Source organism: Carcharhinus amblyrhynchos, chromosome 12 (genome assembly GCF_965287045.1).
Source record: "Carcharhinus amblyrhynchos chromosome 12, sCarAmb.v2.hapA, whole genome shotgun sequence".
Taxonomy (NCBI): Eukaryota; Metazoa; Chordata; class Chondrichthyes; order Carcharhiniformes; family Carcharhinidae; genus Carcharhinus; species Carcharhinus amblyrhynchos.
Window position 1 is genome coordinate 49,019,214 of NC_137335.1, and position 19,823 is coordinate 49,039,036.

Consider the following 19,823-nt stretch of genomic DNA (forward strand, 5'->3'; position numbering starts at 1 on the left):
AAATCATGTTGATAAAACAAATGTTTTGTTCAGTGTAGAATAAATGATGACATTACTGACCATGAACTTCTTCACATTGCAACAATTTACAAAGCTCATGGATGCCAACAACAATGTAAATATCACTGCTCAGTTACCTGGTGTAGAGGCAAATGATTCAGAGGATATTTAACCTACTCTAACTGCCAATTTGGCTTTATTATATCATTTCATTTGCTTTATTGTGTTGAAGAGCCTCTAAACCAATCTGTAAATGAGGATTGAGCCCATTTCTAATGTAGCCCTGATCCAAAGCATCTAGTAAAACATCTGCATACCTGGTTGGTAATACGGCCACATCTCTGCAAATCATTCCCGGATGCCATAGCAATGGCAGTGGCAATGGCAGGTGGAGGGCTGGTCTTCAGGCTGTTACAGGTACAAATCAGCTGGGAAAATGCCTGCAGCATGTCAATCCTCAGTTTGACAAATTCACACTGAAAAGTCAGGGGGTTGGAAGGTGTGCTCGCAGCCTGAAAGGAATATTAGATTTAACGCAGCTTGTCATTATTACGCTCTGAAAATATTCCACAAACTCTTTTCAAATAAATTTGCAGGTTTCTGTTTCCTACAATTGCTCTAAGTAAGATGATTATAAAAGAAAATCAGACAGCAAGAGTTTCTTTTGGAGATGGTGTTGACATGTCTGAAGACACAATTTGTGCAAGAGAGATACAGAACATTTTAATCATAATAGGAAAGCTGCAAGTACACTTGGGCTTGTTCAACCATAAAATACAAGGGGTTTCACTTTGGCATAGACGTTAGTAATGCTGGAGAGAAGTTAGAAGCCTTGTTGTAACACTGCATGTTAGAACAAGTCATATGGATTGACTGCATGGATACTAGTTTATTGTGAAATAAAGCACCTTAATGATTCATATCTGACCGTTTCCTGCAAGGCATTGGCTCAATCTACTTTGAGAGATTGAAGCACGTGTACAAAAATAAGCATATCTGGTTCACATCGCAAAGAGGATATTTATTACTGACATGCTATTATGCTATGTTATTATGCAAGTAGAAATACAACAGCTAGAATTAACTCAGCAAATAGTCTACTTAGCAGAGCGACCAATATTGCTGAACCCGAGAAGGTACCTACAGCAAATCCAAATCTGTAACACTGGCAGCCTTCAGTCATCGGGCACAGTTTACATATTGAAGGATTCTGAACGGCTGCGTTTCTGAGAGTTCTAGCACTATTAATCTTTTAATCCTTCCATTTATCCTGATCCATAAATCCTGAAGTGCCTAATCTTGGAGTGAACTACGCCCCTGGAGGATTTCTGGTTGAGTTTTGGGACAAGTAGCTGAGCAGAGTCATGAAAATCTAGATGGAAAGAAGCAGTCGGAGGAAGCAAGGGTGGAGATGAGCCCTCGATTTGGCAATTTGGTCAGTGAGTGGGCTCTTGACTTGCTAACGAGGAAGGAGTTTTAGATAATGGCTGCCAATGTGATTAAGGTTATAGACAACAGACTGAGCTGTTTGTCACAGAATTTCAGTGCTCATATTGCTGAACTGCCAATAAGAAACTTGATGAAGTGGAGGGAAAAAATTCTTATTTTCAGAATGCAGCTTCCTCAGTTGAGGCCCGCTTTCACTCCTGGAAAAATCAGTGACATGAAATATCAGGTATCCCGATCGATCTGGAATAGGAGCGTCCATGTGGCCAGCTTTCCGGGAGCTGAGGGCGAGCTCCCAGTTAAATGTTTTGAGAACTGATTACCATGTCTTCTTAATCACGACTTGAAAGGTGGGCATATGAATCTTGATGGAGAACATCGTACCTTGTTTTCGAGGCGTGACCCCCAGCCAGTAATCATGCATTTTCCAATTTCGTAGCAGAGCTTTCAATCAAGATGGAACATCAGAAAGGTTTCTGAATGCAGTTTGTCCTGCTTTATCTTGCTACCCTGAGGGTGACATCTGATGGGTCCTTAAAGTTGTTCAACAGCTATACTAGTGCCTTGGTCTCTCTAAACTCACTGGGTGGGGATAATGTGGAGTCATAATCTGCAGCTCATTGCCAATCCTGGATTTTATCCATTGTCGCTACTCTCCCTTTTTGATTTTGTGATGTTGTTTATCGTGTTGATAGGGATAATCTATTGTGAGCACCAAGGCAAATTTCACCTCTTATCCTTTGAAAACCAGGGATGTCCATTTGCTTATAACAGAATGTTTCCCTCAATGTTTCCTTTAATTACTCCAAATTTAAGACACAGATTTGACCCTACTATATCGTTGTTATGCTCAAGGGCAGGTGGCATAGAGTACTGCTTTGCTTCTGGTGTCAAAATGGAACGATGGTTTAATATCCTTAAAGGAGCTTAAGAGTGTTGGAGTGCAATCGGGCTATGTGATATGTATCCTTTTTTTCATAATCCTGGCATTTATAATTGTTATATACAATGTGATATCCTTTGCTCTTGTCATGGCTACTGAGTAGTGCTGCTACGGGGAAGTGGGTGGGTGATTTGGTGTAGAGGTTGCGGATATGGCCTAACAAGTCCTCACAGTTGGAGAGAAAAATCCCCTTAGAACTATTGGCATCATGTCTGAATACGCAATGGCAGTAGCTACTTTGAAAATCCTGGAATGCAAGTTACATGTCTCTAGTATCCTATTTGCACACCATTACATCATTTACTCATAGATTTTTCTGGTTATCCGGTTCCCCCCCCCCCCAAAATATCTGGATCATCTTTTCATTGTTTGTATTTTTGGAGGTGGCATTTGTGATAAATAATCCAAACCAGCTGTGTTAGTGCTCTCTTGTCTCTTTCTGTCTGTATATGTGGACAAATGATCATGCTCTCCTGTATCAATTCTTGAGGATTTGATGCATTTTGAATTGAACTTACTGTCAGTGAAGCAATGCCTCTTTGGTAGTATTTCAAAGCTTCGGCAATACAGGCCAATGCAACACTAGATTCATTGTTTTGCAGGCCAGCCAGACATTGCTCTGCTTTTGAGAATTCCTTCAAACTGTTTAGCCAGAAGTAAAAATGTTCAGAAGCTACTTGTGTCAACAAGCCATGGTAAAGCTCTCCAGCCATATCGTGGTTTCCCTGAAAGTACCAGTGAAGAGAAATATTGGTCAAAAGACATAACTGCAAACTGGTGACATTTCATAATGTAAGCACGGAATGGGTAGAAGGGATTCTTGCCCAAATTCAACGTAGGCAACAAACACAGATCTTCCTTTCCCTGGAAAGTACTTGGCTTCTTCTCATTCCCCCCACTTGGTCATGCTCAGACTTGGAAAGTATGTGTGGGGAACTACTGGGTAAAATTTATAATTTGTCACAGCACAATGTTGAGCCTACAACTTCAAGCCTTATCTATCTGGCTGATCTTTAATGCCTTCTGAAAAGGCTTCGCAACCCAAACTGTTGCAGAAAAATTGCTATATAATCAAATTTTCTACCATATAAAATAAATTAAGAGAATGGTTAGTGGTCTCAGTGGCATGTACATGGTACGTTTTATATCCCTGAAAATAGTGTTTGGTGCCCCTGTATAGGGCAGTTGCCACCCTCCTGTTCCTAAAGTTTAAATTGTAATAGCAACTAATATTGAATGTAAGCTGATGAATTTCACTTCAAAGAATCCTTACAGTGCAGAAAGTGGCCATTCAGCCCATTGCGTCTGCACTGATTCTCCGAAGAACATTACCCAGACCCACACCACTGTCTAATCCAGTAACCCCACGTATTTTTACCCTGCTAATCCACCTAACCTCCACATCTTGGGACACTAAGGGGCAATTTTGCATGGCCAATCCAGCTAACCCACACATCATTAGACTGAGAGAGGAAACCTAGACAGACACAGGGAGAATGTACAAACTCTGCATAATCACCCAAGGCTGGAATTAAACTTAGGTCCCTCATGTTGTGAGGCAGCTGTGCCACAATGCCTCCCCATATGTTCTTATATTAGCTTGCTAAAAAGATAGTGAACAGGTATAAAACAGACTCTTGCAATAGAAACATTGCTTAACAATGGAAATCTACTGAGGCTAACTTGTTGCTATGGGAACAATACATCTGGTCACTGTAAATCCAAACTGTTTAATCAGGCAGAAGAAACAAAAAACCTGACAGTTTGATCAGTTTCCAAGACCAGGTTCTCAAAGCAGATAGTGACGTTCCTTTCTAGTGCAGAAAATGTTAATTTTTTTTTGCCAAGAATTTCCTTTTGGGGGGTGGAGGGCCAGGTGGAAAGGAGAAGAAAGGAAGTGAGGATCACAAAACTAGAAAAAGATGAAACTGTTCAGGATTTTCAGTGTGATGTTGCTGCAATACTTGGTATTTGACACTAGAGGCTGCAAAGAAACTGCAATAAGCATTTGCAGCTGAAGTCAGAACATGGTCCATTACAGTGAAGAATACATGACTGACATGTTAATTACAGATTATCCTTATAACTTCTAAGACTGAAATAAGAGGATATCAAATCAGCACATAAGCAGTATACTGACACCATGTACCATAGATGGCCAAATCTTCAAGCTGCATATGATAATCTTCAAATATCTGAGAGCCACAAGGCACAAGATGAATGTGAAGATCAATCAGCACAATGTTGATTTTATTTGAAGAAGTTGCAACCACCTATTGAACAACAAATTTGAATCAGAGTACCTGAGTCCCAATACAAGAGATTATTGTATTCCTGTTCTCTCCCTTTCCGGCTGGAGGCTGCAAACTGATGATTCAGCAGTGAGAGAGAGTTAAGGAGCCAGGGAAAATAGTATTGAGGGTCACATGGCCCTATGCAAGACAGCAGAAACTATGAAAGAAACTACGTGGTGGTACTGGAACAAATTGTTTATCTTAACCACCCTCCCAGTGCTGCTACCTGCTCTCCAGTTTTCTCCTGTGATGCTGTTTATTACTAAGGCTGCACCCAGTTATATACCTCCCTCCAACCCTACGTTAACGGTACGGAGCTTCCTAATGGACACCCGGGTTCCACAATTCTGATAAAGTCAGGCCCAGAAGGCCTAGTAAGAGATGCAGAGAAGTGTGGCATCTCCTCAGAAGATCTGGGCCAATGTGTTCAAGTAGTTCAAAGAAGAAAGGGAAGTTGGATAGGTCATTAAAAGAACCCGTTTCCTGGTCCTGTGATCACCACCATGTTCACCTCTTAACCACACATTCTGATCCTTCCGGGCAGATGGATAATGGGATGCTTTCCAGAGCATGTGCGTGGAGAAGGATTGTATAAATTTTGGGAAATAAAAAACAGGGATTGCATTCAAGAAACAGGACAAGATCACAGGGGAGAACTGGAGAGCAGGTAGCAGCACTGGGAGGGTGGTTAAGATAAACAATTTGTTCCAGTAGCACTACGCGGTTTCTTTCATAGTTTCTGCGGTCTTGCATAGGGCCCTGTGACCCTCAATACTATTTTCCCCGGCTCCTTAACTCTCTTTCACTGCTGACCCATCAGGAAGACTGCCTCTGTTTGCTTCCATTCCCATCTGTTTAAACACAACCAACAAATATCTTCAATGACAGAAAACTTAATAGTCCATCCAGCTGTCATGACCCTTGGCACAGTCTCAAGAACAATACTGAAAGAACCCTGGGCACTTTCACCAGGCACTGAATAATGAGGAAGGAGAAACTTTTAGAAAGGAAGAGAACACGCTCCAGTTTCCGAGATACTTTGAGGAGAGACAAATGTTCCTTGCAAAGCTCTGATTTTGACACATTAGCAATACTTGCTTAAATTTTGGCTATAATTTATTTATAAAATACTCACCATTCTGGATGCCTGACGAGCAATTCTGTAAACTGTCCAGCCATTGGCTACATTTTCCAATTGCTGCTTTATGACGCTTTTAACTTCAGAAGACAAAGTTTTTTGATTGGCTACAAAAATGACTGTAGCCAATGCTACCTGGCAGGCAAAGAAGAAATGTATGTATCAAAAGCTATGAAAATATTTTTATTTAAAATGCAAAGCAATAACTTAAATCTATAAAATGCCTTTAAATTTAAATTTCTAAAACATCCTAAAGCATTTTAAAGGACCATAATCAAACATAATTTTAGCCAATAACAGGTTGACCAAAAGCTGAAATATAAGTAATCAGACGACAGGTCAAATTATTTTCAGTGTTATTTTGCAGTACAATTTTATTTGTTGAAAAATAATTATGTTTGAAAACAATTGTGTATTTTGGAGTAACACTGAAACAAAAAAAATCACCTTGGAGGCAAAATACAAATATTCTTTAGTAATGAAAAGAATCACTTTTCAAAGGAATAATGATCAACTCTGAGTAAACAAAATTAATTTTACTTAAGCAATTATATTTAAATAATTGTAACAAATCTTAAGTTCATCTTTGATAGCTTAAAACATAGAGACTTTATGGATTGAATTAACAAAGGTAATAAATCTGGTAAAGAAAGACAGACATCTTGGCCACCATTTTCCCAGTTGCACACCAGTTTGGGGAGGGCCAAGGTCTAAACATGCTGGAGAGTCTGGCAGCAAAGTGACCTGGTGCTGTTTTGGAAGGGCGCCCTGATCTGACACTGCACTGGGACCTCCCCACCCTTACTGATGACATGTTTCCTCACCCCCTCCCCAACATGGATCGTAGGCATCGTGGCATTGGGCCATCCCGTTTGTGACCCTGCCACCCCCACTAACATGTCCCAATGTTCACCCACCAGACCATCCCTCCCGACATATCCCAATGTTCACCCACCACCACCACCCCCCCATCATAGGCTCCGGTAACAGCCCCTTGGCACTCTAAGCCCTCAGGCATGGCCATCGTGCCTGGTTGCGCTGGTGGAGACAGTAGGGATTCTCACCAGGTTCGCACTGCACCCAGAGAGTCACAAGGTTCCAGAAGCTGGGAGAATCCAGTATTGATCGGGCTAAACATACTCAAGTGCTGCTTTAAATATGTTAATCAGCCACACGCCCTTTCTGGGTGCAACCGGTTTGTGCAGGACAATTGCAAATAATTTGGCGCTGGGCACGAAACTGGTTTTTAGACCTCATGCTATTTTCTGAGATCAGCACAATCTGCACCAGGTACAGCAAGGTTGGAAAATTATCCCTCGAGGGGCGGCACGCTAGCATAGTGGTAAGCACTGCAGCCTCACAGCATCAGGAACCTGGGTTCAATTCCGGCCTCGGGCCATTGTGTGGAGTTTGCACATCCTCTCCATAGCTGCGTGGGTTTCCTCTGGGTGCTCCAGTTCCCTCCCATGGTCCAAAAGATGTGTAAGTTATCTTGATTGGCCAAGCTAAATTGCCCCTTACTGTCAGGAGGGTTAGCAGGGTAAATACGCAGGGTTATGGGGTTAGGGCCTGGATTGGATTGTTGTTGGTGCAGGTTTGATGGGCTTAAATGGCCTCCTTTTGCATTGTAGGGATTCTATGAATCCATAACATTGGATAAAACGTTCTCTTAGAAAACCACAGGTTTGCAGAAAAGCAAATTCTGAATGCCAAATTCAATAATAAAGTATTTATGAAGTTAAAGGTGATAGCTGTTGTCCGTGTGAATCATTAAAATATATTTGATCAGGTGTCACTGAGTGTTGGCATAGATACAATGGGTTGAATGGCCTCTCTCTGTGCAGTAAAACCTTATGATTCTCCCACGTGATTCTACTTGTCATTATCTATAATAAAGCCAATGGATTATTTCTTTGTGCAACATTAGTAACACCAGACTCTGAAATACTCATGTTCCTTTCATTCAAATCCTCATTAAGAAAATCTGCAGAATTTTTTACCAAAAGTTCTTGTTGTTTGTCTGTCGATGAAGATCCAATCATTTTGTACAAATCCATTAGTTCTCCGAGCATCCCTTCTCCCAAAACAGGCAACTGCACTGCTACAGCTGCAAGGCAATGGCACATTGGAATACGAGCGGTGTCCTGTGCACTATGTAGTTGGGTCAGCAGAGATTCAACCACTGGCTGGCTCAAATGTGGGCGACTACGCATCAGCTTTACCATGCAAGTAAATGCAGTCTGTGCAAGAGGAAAAAAGGCAAACATTTGAGCATATCAAATCTATAAATCTACTGCTTTCAAAGAAACACATTAGTATTCCATCAGTACCAATGAAAGAACAAAGAGCAAATCCGGTCTACAAAACATCATAAAAATGCCATACTTTACAGAACAATCAGAAAAATATGGCACTGATTTATAGTGTTAAAAATCACAGTAACAAAGACATTATTACCCCCACCAATCAAATGGCAGACCAGAAAAGGTTAGTGTCAGAAATGCAAAATGTGACGCTGAATTGTCACGCTTGTCCATTTCTGCAGCATTGCAAAGTCTGCCTCCCCCCTCACTCAACTGCCATGATGCCTGATCCTCCGGCACTGCCACCATGATTTTACCTTCCCCTCCTATCCTAGTGCAATTGCTGATATTTTCCCACCACATTGACGGGAAAGGGAAAAAAGGAGTACAGATAGAAAGATAAAGAAAGGGAAAGAGAGAGTGCAAGTAAAGGGGCAAGGGGAAAGAGAGAGAGGGCTAAAAATAGGGACGGAGCTCAGTATGAGAGAAGACAAAAGACAGACAGAACCAAAAGAAAACAATGGGAAACAAATTGAGACACTGACAGTTATACAGAGCAGATTGTATTTTGGGTTATGTGTATTAATTAAACCAGTATATACTCCAGATGTTTATATTTGAAATACTAATGAGTAGTTTCTTGAACTTCATAGATGGGACGGATAGTAAAAAAAGGAGGCAGATTTATATGAAACTTCAGAAAAATTCAATATATTAATGAGACAAAGTCACTGTACAATAATGATCTCTTCAGAATTGAAATGTTGTCAAAACATTACTTCTCTAGAAGTAGTGGTGAAAGTGCTTGAAAATGGGCGTACGATAGATAGGTGTTTGATGGCTAGTACAGACACAGTGGGCTGTGGTGTAAAACTAAACTCAAGAAGCCTACCTATTTCAGAAACAAAGGAGGGAAAAGTGTACAATGATGTTCAGTGATTTATCACAACAGTGACCTCTCAATCTCATGAACATTAAAATGGCAAGTGCAGTCAGATAGAGAAGGAAAGATAGCAGGAACAATAGAGGGAGTGCCTTTCCTAAGATGACCTTGTATTCCCTCTAATAGGCAGTTTACTGTGGCATGCTGTGGGGCTGAGAGCAAGGTGCCAACTGGTGTAGCTGTAATTAGTGGATGGATGCAAAATTAGAAAAAAATGTTTGTATTGCAAACAATGAAGGGGTGGGTGATGACCTAACATTCATATTTATAGTTCATAATGCAGAAACATACGCACACCACATCCCAGTCTATTATTAAAATGATTTCTTACTGCTTTCCTTTTAATTCATTGTCCATTCCCATTTTTTCACTTCTCTTTTTATCACTAAATAGAATCATGCAGCACTGAAGGAGGCCATTTGTCCAATCAGACCTGTGCCAAAAAAGCTGTCCAATTTATTAGCCCCAGCCTTTACCCCATAACCCTGCAAATTAATCCAGTGGCACAGTGGTTAGCACTGCTGCTTCAAAGCGCCAGGAACCCAGGTTCGATTCCCAGCTTGGTCACGATCTGTGTGGAGTTTGCACATTCTCCCCGTGTCTGCATGGGTTTCCTCTGGTTTCCTCCCAGAGTCCAAAGATGTGCTGGTTAGGTGCATTGATCTGAAGAGGCGCCAGAGTGTGGCGACTAGGGGAATTTCACAGTAACTTCATTGCAGTGTTAATGTAAGCCTTAGTTGTAACTAATAAATAAACTTTAAGTACACAAGTAAGTTACTTTAGATGCTGAATATCTGAAATAAAAACAGAAAATGCTGGATATACTTAGCAGGCCTGGCAGCATCTGAGGTAACACTGTGACCTTTCATCAGAACTGGGAAAAGTTAGAAATGTAATAACCTTTCAGCAACTGGAAAAGGTAATGTGGAAAGATCAATAAGGGGAGGATCCTTGATAGCATGTGTGGGGGCTGGAGGGCAGCAAAGCCTAATCAATAAAAGATGTGCTGCAAGGAAATGTGAATCGTGGGATAGTACATCAGTGAAAAACGACAAGAAACATGATACAAACAGGGCAGAAATTGTGATATAAAGGTGTTAAACTCAATGTTGAGTCCAGAAAGCTTTAAGTACCCAATCAAAAGATATAGGGCTATTCCTCGAGCTTGTGATAAGCTTCATTGGAACACTGTAGCAGGCAAAGGACAAAGCAGTCAGGGTGGGTATGATACAAGGAATTAAAATGACAGGTAACTGGAAGCTCATGGTTAGACTTGTGGACTGAACAGAGCTGTCCCAGTTCAATTGAAAGGCCATAGTCTCAAAACGTTAACTCAATTTCTGCCAGATCTGTTGATTATTCCCAACATTTTCTTTTCTCATTTCTCCTCAAGTACATGTCCATTTGCATTTTCTATGTTCTCAGAAAATCTTTTGGGTAGTGCATTACAAATCTTAGCAACCCTCTGTGACAAAAGCTCTCCTAATTTCTCCCTCAGTTCCTTTACCAATTATTTTAAACCTACGATCTCTGGTTCCTGACCCACTTCCCAGAGCTATTCATTTGCTTTTCAGCATGCTTCTCAACCCTTGTACTATCCTTATGCAATGATTTGGTTGTGATTGAAGCAGGCAGAGAATGTTGCCAGTGGCCCAAGCTTCAATCAAGCTGGATAAGAAACAACACTCATTACAGTGGTTTATCCATTTTACTGAAACTGTAATTTAAATAATTCTGCTCAAGTCAGATGTCTTCCTGTAGAGGGGCAAAACATTAAATTGTGATTCTTATTAAAATCATCATTTTCAGCACCTTGATATCAGTCCACCTAATATGCACGCTCAACTATAGTGGCAATTCCTGTTAAGAAGCAGATGTTGCATTATCTTTGCACTGAAGGATAATGCACTCTGAAAATGGGCTGAATAAGAACTGCATTTTACTGAGACACGCAATGTGTTTAGTTAAAATATAGTGCAGAGCTTTAGCTTTCATTTCATGGATCTGAGAAAAAGTGCATTATAACAAAAAAAATTGTTTTATAATTCTTCCTTTTTTTGGCTGCCAACCTCAAACTCAAATGTTCCGAACAAGTCAAAAATAACCCTTCTATGGTAATAGGACTCTCATATGATTCATCTTACTCATCCATGAACAAATCTCATTCCTTACCTTTAAAGCGTTCTGTGCTCCTGCACCATTTTCCTGGCTGCAAAGAACTAGGATAGACTGCAGGGCAGAAACTGCATCTTGTTCCAAAGACAAAAAATCTGCAAGCAGCAAATGTGTTTAAAGTAAAGCATCTGAGATGGTAGTTAAATATTCTTTTATCTCCAAAGCTAAGTAATATATATGTATAAAGCTAAGTGTAGGAGGTTGGGAACTGTAAAAAAATACTAGCTTTAATACTAACTAAGCAATTTCTCTTTTTTGCAATAATAATATTCACACAAGGCAAAATGTGGACATTCTTAACCACAGCAAACTCAAGTTATTTTTTGCAAAGCTCAATCACAGTATCTACAGCTGCACCAGTGAGAGGACTTCATAATTATACATTTGAATTAGCAGTAGGAAAAGGATGATCATTATAGCAGAAAATCATGGAAAAGCCAATTGCAATGTTAGCAGGATGCAGAAGATCAAGCTCTAACTATGATCAGAATTTTCTATAATGAATGGATGATACACTTTTACTAATACCTAAAATAATGGGCAACATAAATTAAGCTTAACATGCATTTGTGACCAATTTTCTTCACCAAATGTATAACACGTGACTACACACCACTTGAACAGCTTTTAGGGGGATTTTTTTCCCAGTCACATGCATAAAAGTGTGCCTTTGTGCAGCAAAACGTCTGGCAGTTTTAAAACATCATTTCAATTTCAACTTTAAAAACACTGAACAAGAATTAACTATAACCTGTAAAGTCAGAATATAGATTATCAGCTAATACCTAGGATCCAAGTAGACCAGTGCATTTGGTTACCAATTTTTACACATGTTGTCGCTTCTTATTGGCTAGTTTTCATTTTGAAACCATTATGCTCACTCAGCATCCCCTATGCTGTTCTGACCCCTATTTGTGCGAAGGACACCAAAATGACGTATGGAAACAATGCTTCTGTGATGCCCCTTTGGCTGTTTTAGGCTAACAGCACAAAGTAAGTGCAAACAGGTATTGTGTCACTGCAACAAATTACAAACTAGCTCCCAGAGGTGAAAAAACAAAGTTCAAACTCATGAAGTTGAAACTCATGAACTCATGAACATGAACTCAAACTCATGAACATCTTCAAATCTGCTTTTCTGATATAATAGTCAATTGATATCTAAAACACAACTTATATGTTCAATTATATTACAAAAGAGGTGTAAGCATTAAGTGTGCTTCTTATTTACTCAATTATGTCATATTTACTTGTGTGAATCAAGTTTTGTCTCCAAAATACTCAAAGACAGCATAACTTTATATCAACATTTTGCGTGTCCATCAAGCTATTCATCAATTTTCCTCCCCTTCACTGCTTAGCATTTACATTTGTTTTTCTCCATTAGCTATCATTATTGACAGATCACTTTGCGCAAAATCTTGCACAATTTTAATTCTACTCCTGAAATCACATGCACATTCTAGCACATAGGTAGTGCCACAACAGTTCTGCACTCAGCCCACTATCCAACTGGAAATCTGTTTTATAACAGGATAATTTTCAGAAAAATATAAAAATTTACAACATCCTCTAGTTCATCTTTTCCTTGTTTTAATTCTCTTCCTTTCCTCTACCTCCCACCATATACACAATTCCTGACTATATCTCAGTAAAATTCAAGAAGATCCCTGTCTGTGGAATGCCATTCAAAGCGCTTTACAGAGTAGCTAAGATCTGACTTTCTGAACTAAAGGACTGCAATGCACTAGCTGCTAAGTCTGTAACAACTCAGAATCATAGAATCCCCACTGTCCAGGGGGCCATTCGGCCTGCACTGACGACAATCCCACTCAGGCTCTATCCCTGTAACCCCACTTATTCACCCTTCTATCCCCTGACACAAAGGGGCAATTTAGCTTGGCCAATCCACTTAACCTGTACAACTTTGAAATGTGGGAGAAGACCAGAGCACCCCAAGGAAACCCATGTAGACATGGGGAGAACATGCAAACTCCACACAGGCTGTGACCCCAGGCTGGAATTGAACCTGGGTTCCTGGCACTGTTAGAGGCTAACTTCTAATGCAGTTAACACAGCAGGCAGCTTATAACTTTTCAGCAGCTATGCGCAGGCTCAAGACACAGAGATAGACACTCTTTCTCAATCTCAAATCTGGCTGCAGTGTCTTCCAGTCAATTCGATCCTGCTCTCGCTACTGCTTTTTATCCAGGTATCTCCCATGCTTAAATTTGCACTTTCCACACATCTTCATTCCCAAAAAATTAATTATTGATTCTTTCAATAACAAAAATTTGAATTAAAACTCATGACTGGGATTCTCCTGGCCTGCTACTGCTCTAGTAGCGCAGCAAGCTGGGAGATATCAGTGTAGCGGCACTCACAACCGGCGTCCAGCAAATCGTGAATCTCACAGGCCCTTTATTCTGACGTAATTAGCGTCATGCCAGAAATCAGTGTGAGGCTGATTACCATATGGAAATTTCATATGATCAGTGAGCCCGGGACATTATTCTCCAGACTGGCTAGTGTTTCCCCCCTCCCCACGCCAGGAAAGATTCCCACCAGCGGGGTTCATAACTGCCCTCAATCAACGGGGGCCAAGCATGCTTACCTGCTGGTGGGGACAGAGCTAATTGAGGCCCCCCCGCACCCCTCCAGAGGTCAGGGGCAGGGGGTGCCTCTTGGAGAGTGCAGGTTTGGCACTCTGGCATTGCCCAGTGGGCAGTGCGAAGGGGAGAAAGACACCTGCTGCACACTCTGCAATGGGATTGTTGGGGGAAGGTGGTGGTGTTTGGGGCTGGCAATTGGGAGGGGTTTTGGGGATAATATCAGAAAGCCAGCGATCGGGAGGGTGGCAGAGGGCAGTGCACATGCGCCAAGCACCCCACTGACAGATCTGTGCGCTGATTCGGGCCTCTCAGACCCTGCTACTCCCTTACCGACGTGAATCTCTCTAAGGCACTCTGTGATGCTCAGAATGTTGGAGATTCATTAAACTAAGTACGTCCAAAAAAGGGGTGGGTACGTCTCCCGTTTTCCCAACTGTTGGGCATTTACCTTTTTTTTGGGATAGTCTTGGCCCATATTTTTAAAATTACATGCTTCACTATTAACAACAAGTGCAGATTTTTAGATACAAAGATAAAAACAATTTTGGATAATTATACTTTAAATCAATTTGTTTAATTTAATTACTTTCTTTAAGGAGATTCTTGATATTTTTATTAAGAATTACTAGTAACCAAAACATAGATTTTAAAATCAAGTGTGCAAGAACTTTAAAACAGATTCCTATTATTGACACTTAAGAGGTGAAGCTGCGTGTTGGTCCACGTTTATTTATAGTTTCTAGAGTGCCAATGACTCATGGAGCTAGAATTTTAAATAAGCTTCATGAAAGGTTATTTAAATATATATTTGTTAGGGCTGCATCTGCCCATAACTTCCATCCTTGTGCCAATTTGTCCTATTATTTTAAGATGAGCAGTAAAAGCATATTAAAACTATGGGCAGGATTTGTTGACCTTCAGAAGTGATTTTTCAGCTTTTTTTGTAAACATTAACAAAAAAATGCAATGTTGATATGCATAATTTCACACCAGATCTGCAGCACAAAATATTCAATATAGAATTTGTCCCAGTCATATCAAAAACTTAACATCCACATTTGGCCATCAGTTCTAATGACTGGTTCCAACCTCTGCATTGATCTGACACACCACAAAATCTAAATTTTGTCCACTTTTGACTGTAAATGTCATTACAAATACTTTTAGGTCCCATTCACTATAAACTACAATGCCAATGAATTTGTCTCCAATTTAGATTACTGAATGATTTTCTGAACTTTTAAAACTGAGAATTCCACAAATGGGGGGACGGATATATTAGTCTTCTTGTCTCCAGTGTGGTATTAAGGTTTAAAATAATTATTCAACCTAGATTCAGCACCAAGACCTTGTAAAATTCTTGCAATCAGTCTAGAGAAACATAACACGGTCGTTCTTCCAAGATTACCTTTCTCTAAGCAGGAAGCTACATTTGTCAGAACAGTAACACTGTGGGCTGCAATTGCACTGTTGCTATGGTAACAACATTCTTGTACAAGTTTTATCAGGTCATCAGGACGTACTGGAGCAGAAGCGTTTCCTTTTAAACAAGGAGAAATGCAAATATAATTAGTTGCATTCATATTTCAATCACACAGCATACAAATCAGGCAGTCCAATCATATATTTACATCAAAGAATGGAATAAAAATAAGCAGGTTAAGAGCTTTCGGTTTAATCCTGGAACTGCTTTTGCCAATTCCAGCTCAGAAACAAATTCACATCAGTGTAATGATCAAATATTCATTTTACAAATTAAGTAATTACCAATTCCAGTGATATTTTAGCATACAGCTGGACTCCCACGCAGAATTTTCTTTAAGTGGGTGCTGTAAGCTACTAAATATATAGAAGTGCTATAATTATGTAGTTCCTGATTAAAGATGCAAAAAGATTCCAAGTTGATGGCACACACATTTAGGTGGCACAGGGTGGATTCATGAACTACCCAGACAGTTCCAGTGAAGAAGTATTTTTCCCTCCAAACTTGTTTCACTTCCTTCCCCATTGTTTTCACAGGCTGACACCCTGATGCAGTATTGTGCAAATGCTGCACTCTTGGAGTTGTCATTTTTTAGACGAGATGTTAAACCGAGGGCCCATCTGTCCTCCAGGTGCATTTATAAAACACTACGTTGAACAGGAAGGAAATTATTGTCCTGGCCAACATTTATCATCCAATCAACATCACTGAAATAGATTGGTTATCGTCATGCTTTTTGTGGAAGCTTGTAGAGTGCAAACTAGCTGCTGCACTTCCCACAGTATAACGGAGACTGCACTTCTGAAGTAAATTATTGGTGGAGAAGTGTTCTGAGACATCCAGAGGTTGTGAAGGGCAGTATATAAATGCAAGCTCCCCTCAGTGGCGCAATGGAGTAAATGTCGCACCGTAGCCAGTTAATCTCCAGCAGCCCTGCCAACCAATCTTTGTTTATGAGCTGAGACTATAACTGTTAACACTGGCTACCCACTTCCCATTGTCAAACACAGTTTCCACAAAGTATCACAAAATGTCTCTTTGGAGGATGAAACAACAATTTTCTCACTGCCTAGTCCAAGATCAGTCAGACCAATTGCAGCATTCCTACTTGGAATTGTACATTAATTGAATGTTTGATTGTACTCAAGGGATTCAATTATGCTCCTACAGATAACAGACTGAAACTGGTTGCTGAGTTTAGAGCTGCATATTTGTAATGCTTCTCTGCAAATAAAAGCTTATAAGTGTGTAAAGATCAGACTCTTCTTCTAGCTTTCACCATGTGGCTACCTGAAATAGACTGTCATTCATCTCAACCTATGCAGCTCAACTTAATGAGGATTGAACTGTTAAGGAAGGCATGCTTCAGGATATGAAATTGGACCCAATTTGACATACCCATTAGCAATATGCACCAAAAGGAAATTTTCTTTGTCACAATTCTAGCTTTAGAAAATAAACTACTCAGGGAATGGCACCAGAGGGAGAATTCAGTTTCACATAGCTGAATAAAATCACTAATAAGGTAAAAATATCACTGGCCTTACCTTGCGAATTATAGTAGTACTGTTTCATAGCTATAGTTCCCGAGAGTGTGGACAAAACAGAAAGTGTACCCAATTTCAAGCTGTCATAAGGGGTCTGTAGAGCACATTCACAAAGTGACTTGCCAAGGAAGAGGAAAAACAAGTTACCATTATGTCATCAGGAAAAGCGGTTGAAGATCAATTATTCCAAAACAGTTAGCTGTTATAATAATACGACAACAGATTCAGTATTTTGAAAAGATGTGATCAAATAGGTTGAATAAGCCTCCTTCACCCAAACCTAACCTATGAGATTGTCCCCATTAATTTGTTAAATATTAAATAGATATAATTTATAATGATATACGTTATTGAAACTGATTAAATATATATTACACGGATTGAACAATCCCTACTCCAAACACTTCTGTAACTGTACCATTGGTAATATTCCATCAAGCAACACACCTAAACAGACCCTTTCTATCACAACCTGTAAAAATTGCTACATGTAAAAGCAGCTTGCATTATGAAGTAACTTGTACGTGAAGAAATAGCCCAAGGCTCTTCAGAAATAGCCATAAGAATACAACACAATGCCAAGGAAGATCAAATTAGAATGGATAACAAAATGCTTAGGCAAACCCGATGGTGTTCGGAGGTTCTTAAAGGTGAAGAGATGGTGAAGTTTAAACAGGGAACTCAAAAAAGCACACCTAAGGCAGTTGAAAGCTCTGCCGACAATGGCGAAGAGGGGAGAAATTATTTTACACAATGAGTTGTTACAATATGGAATGCGCTGCTTTAAGTTAATGTAAGCACATTCAACAGTAGCTTTTATAAGAGTTAACATTTGCATTAAATGGCCTCCTTCTGTGCCTTATGATTTGGCGAGCTATCTGATAATCCAGAGACATCAAAGATGTTGGCAAAGATAATATCACAAGTTACATTATTTAAAATAAAACGGGCATATTACACCTACAAGTGCGATTGCCTAAGTAGCATGTCTGAGCTGAAACAGGAATGAAGGAGGAAAGGACAGAGCATTACTTCCAAGTCACACTGATGTTTCTCTTCATAGCTGGTCAAGAACATAAGAACATAAGAAATAGGAGCAGGAGTAGGCCATCTAGCCCTTCGAGCCTGCCCCGCCATTCAATAAGATCATGGCTGATCTGTCATGGCTCAGTTCCACATTCCCGCCCTCTCCCTATAACCCTTAATCCCCTCGCTTATCAAAAACCCATTAACCCGTGTCTTAAAAATATTTAGCGAGGCAGCCTCCACCACTTCAACGGGCAGGGAATTCCAGAGATTCACCACCCTTTGAGTGAAGAAGTTCCTCCTCAACTCCGTTCTAAACCACACCCCCTTTATCTTGAGGCTGTGCCCCCTAGTCCTACTGTCCTTTCTGAGTGGGAAGAGTCTCTCCACCTCTATCCTATCCATCCCATTCATCATCTTATATGTCTCAATGCGATCTCCCCTCATTCTTCTAAACTCTAACGAGTACAAGCCTAGTTTATTCAGCCTCTCCTCATAGCTCAACCCCCTCAACTCCAGTATCAGCCTAGTAAACCTCCTCTGCACTCCCTCCAAGGCCAAAATATCCTTGCGTAAGTGCGGCGACCAAAACTGCACACAGTACTCCAGCTGCGGCCTCACCAATGCCCTAAACAGCTGCAGCAAGACCTCCCTACTTTTATATTCAATCCCCCTCGCTATGAAGGCCAGCATCCCATTAGCCTTCCTGACCACCTGCTGCACCTGCAGGCTGGGTTTTTGCGACTCATGCACAAGGACCCCGAGGTCCCTCTGCACCGCCGCCTGCTGCAGTTTTTCTCCACGTAAGTAATAATCCTTCCTACCTTTATTCCTACCAAAGTGGACCACCTCGCACTTGCCAACATTAAATTCCATTCGCCAGTTCCTGGCCCATTCGCCCAGCCTATCTAGATCCTTCTGCAGACTCTCCACACCCTCCACACAATTAGCCTTTCCACCAATCTTGGTGTCGTCAGCAAATTTCGACACCATACACTCGGTTCCCTCCTCCAGATCATCTATATAAATGGTAAATAGCTGAGGCCCCAGCACCGACCCCGGGGCACTCCACTAGTCACCAACCGCCAATCCGAATAGCACCCATTGACCCCCACTCTCTGCCTCCTATTTGACAACCAGTCCTCTATCCACGCTAATACCCTACCCCCAACTCCATGTTCCCTGACCTTCTGCAATAACCTCTTGTGAAGTACCTTGTCAAACGCCTTCTGAAAATCAAGAAAGACCACATCCACCGGCTCTCCTCTATCCACCGCCCTAGACACATCCTCATAGAACTCAAGTAAATTTGTCAGACACGACTTCCCCTTAACGAAACAGTGCTGCGTCTGCTCTATCAAGCAATTCCCCTCAAGATGCCTCGCTATTTCCTCCTTGATGACGGATTCTAACATTTTACCTACAACAGACATTAAACTAACTGGCCTATAATTCCCTGCCTTTTGCCTGCCACCCTTCTTAAACAATGGCGTAACATTAGCCGTTTTCCAATCTTCCGGCACTTCCCCGGAATCCAGCGACGTTTGGAAAATAACCACCGAGACATCCACTATCACCTCCGCCATTTCTTTCAGAACCCTTGGATGCATTCCATCCGGTCCTGGGGACTTGTCCACAATCAGTCTGTCGAGCACCGCCTCTCTAGTAACAATAACGTCATTGAGACCCTCCAGTCCTACCACCTTTCCATCGCTAACACCCAGCAAATTATTCACGTCCTCCTCCGTGAAGACCGAAACAAAAAAGTTATTCAAGACCTCAGCCATTTCCCCATCCCCTACCACTAAGTCCCCCCTCTCACCCTCTAAGGGTTCAACGTTCACCCTAGCCAGCCTCTTCCTTTTTATATATTTATAAAAACTCTTGCTATCCTTTTTTATATTAAGCGCTAG

At 40.9% G+C, this 19,823-nt stretch overlaps 1 protein-coding gene across 1 annotated transcript in view; it reads right to left on the reverse strand.

Annotated features, from left to right (window-relative positions):
* The window catches only part of ints7 (integrator complex subunit 7), a 53,268-nt gene that overhangs the window by 15,165 nt on the left and 18,280 nt on the right, over window positions 1-19,823 (reverse strand). The window contains exons 8-14 of the mRNA XM_080200490.1: window positions 16,885-17,002; window positions 15,263-15,394; window positions 11,240-11,337; window positions 7,822-8,061; window positions 5,819-5,956; window positions 2,908-3,114; window positions 318-512 (exon numbers count right to left, since the gene is read on the reverse strand). Coding sequence (XP_080056616.1) covers window positions 318-512; window positions 2,908-3,114; window positions 5,819-5,956; window positions 7,822-8,061; window positions 11,240-11,337; window positions 15,263-15,394; window positions 16,885-17,002 — 1,128 coding nt within the window. The remainder of the gene's footprint in view (window positions 1-317; window positions 513-2,907; window positions 3,115-5,818; window positions 5,957-7,821; window positions 8,062-11,239; window positions 11,338-15,262; window positions 15,395-16,884; window positions 17,003-19,823) is intronic.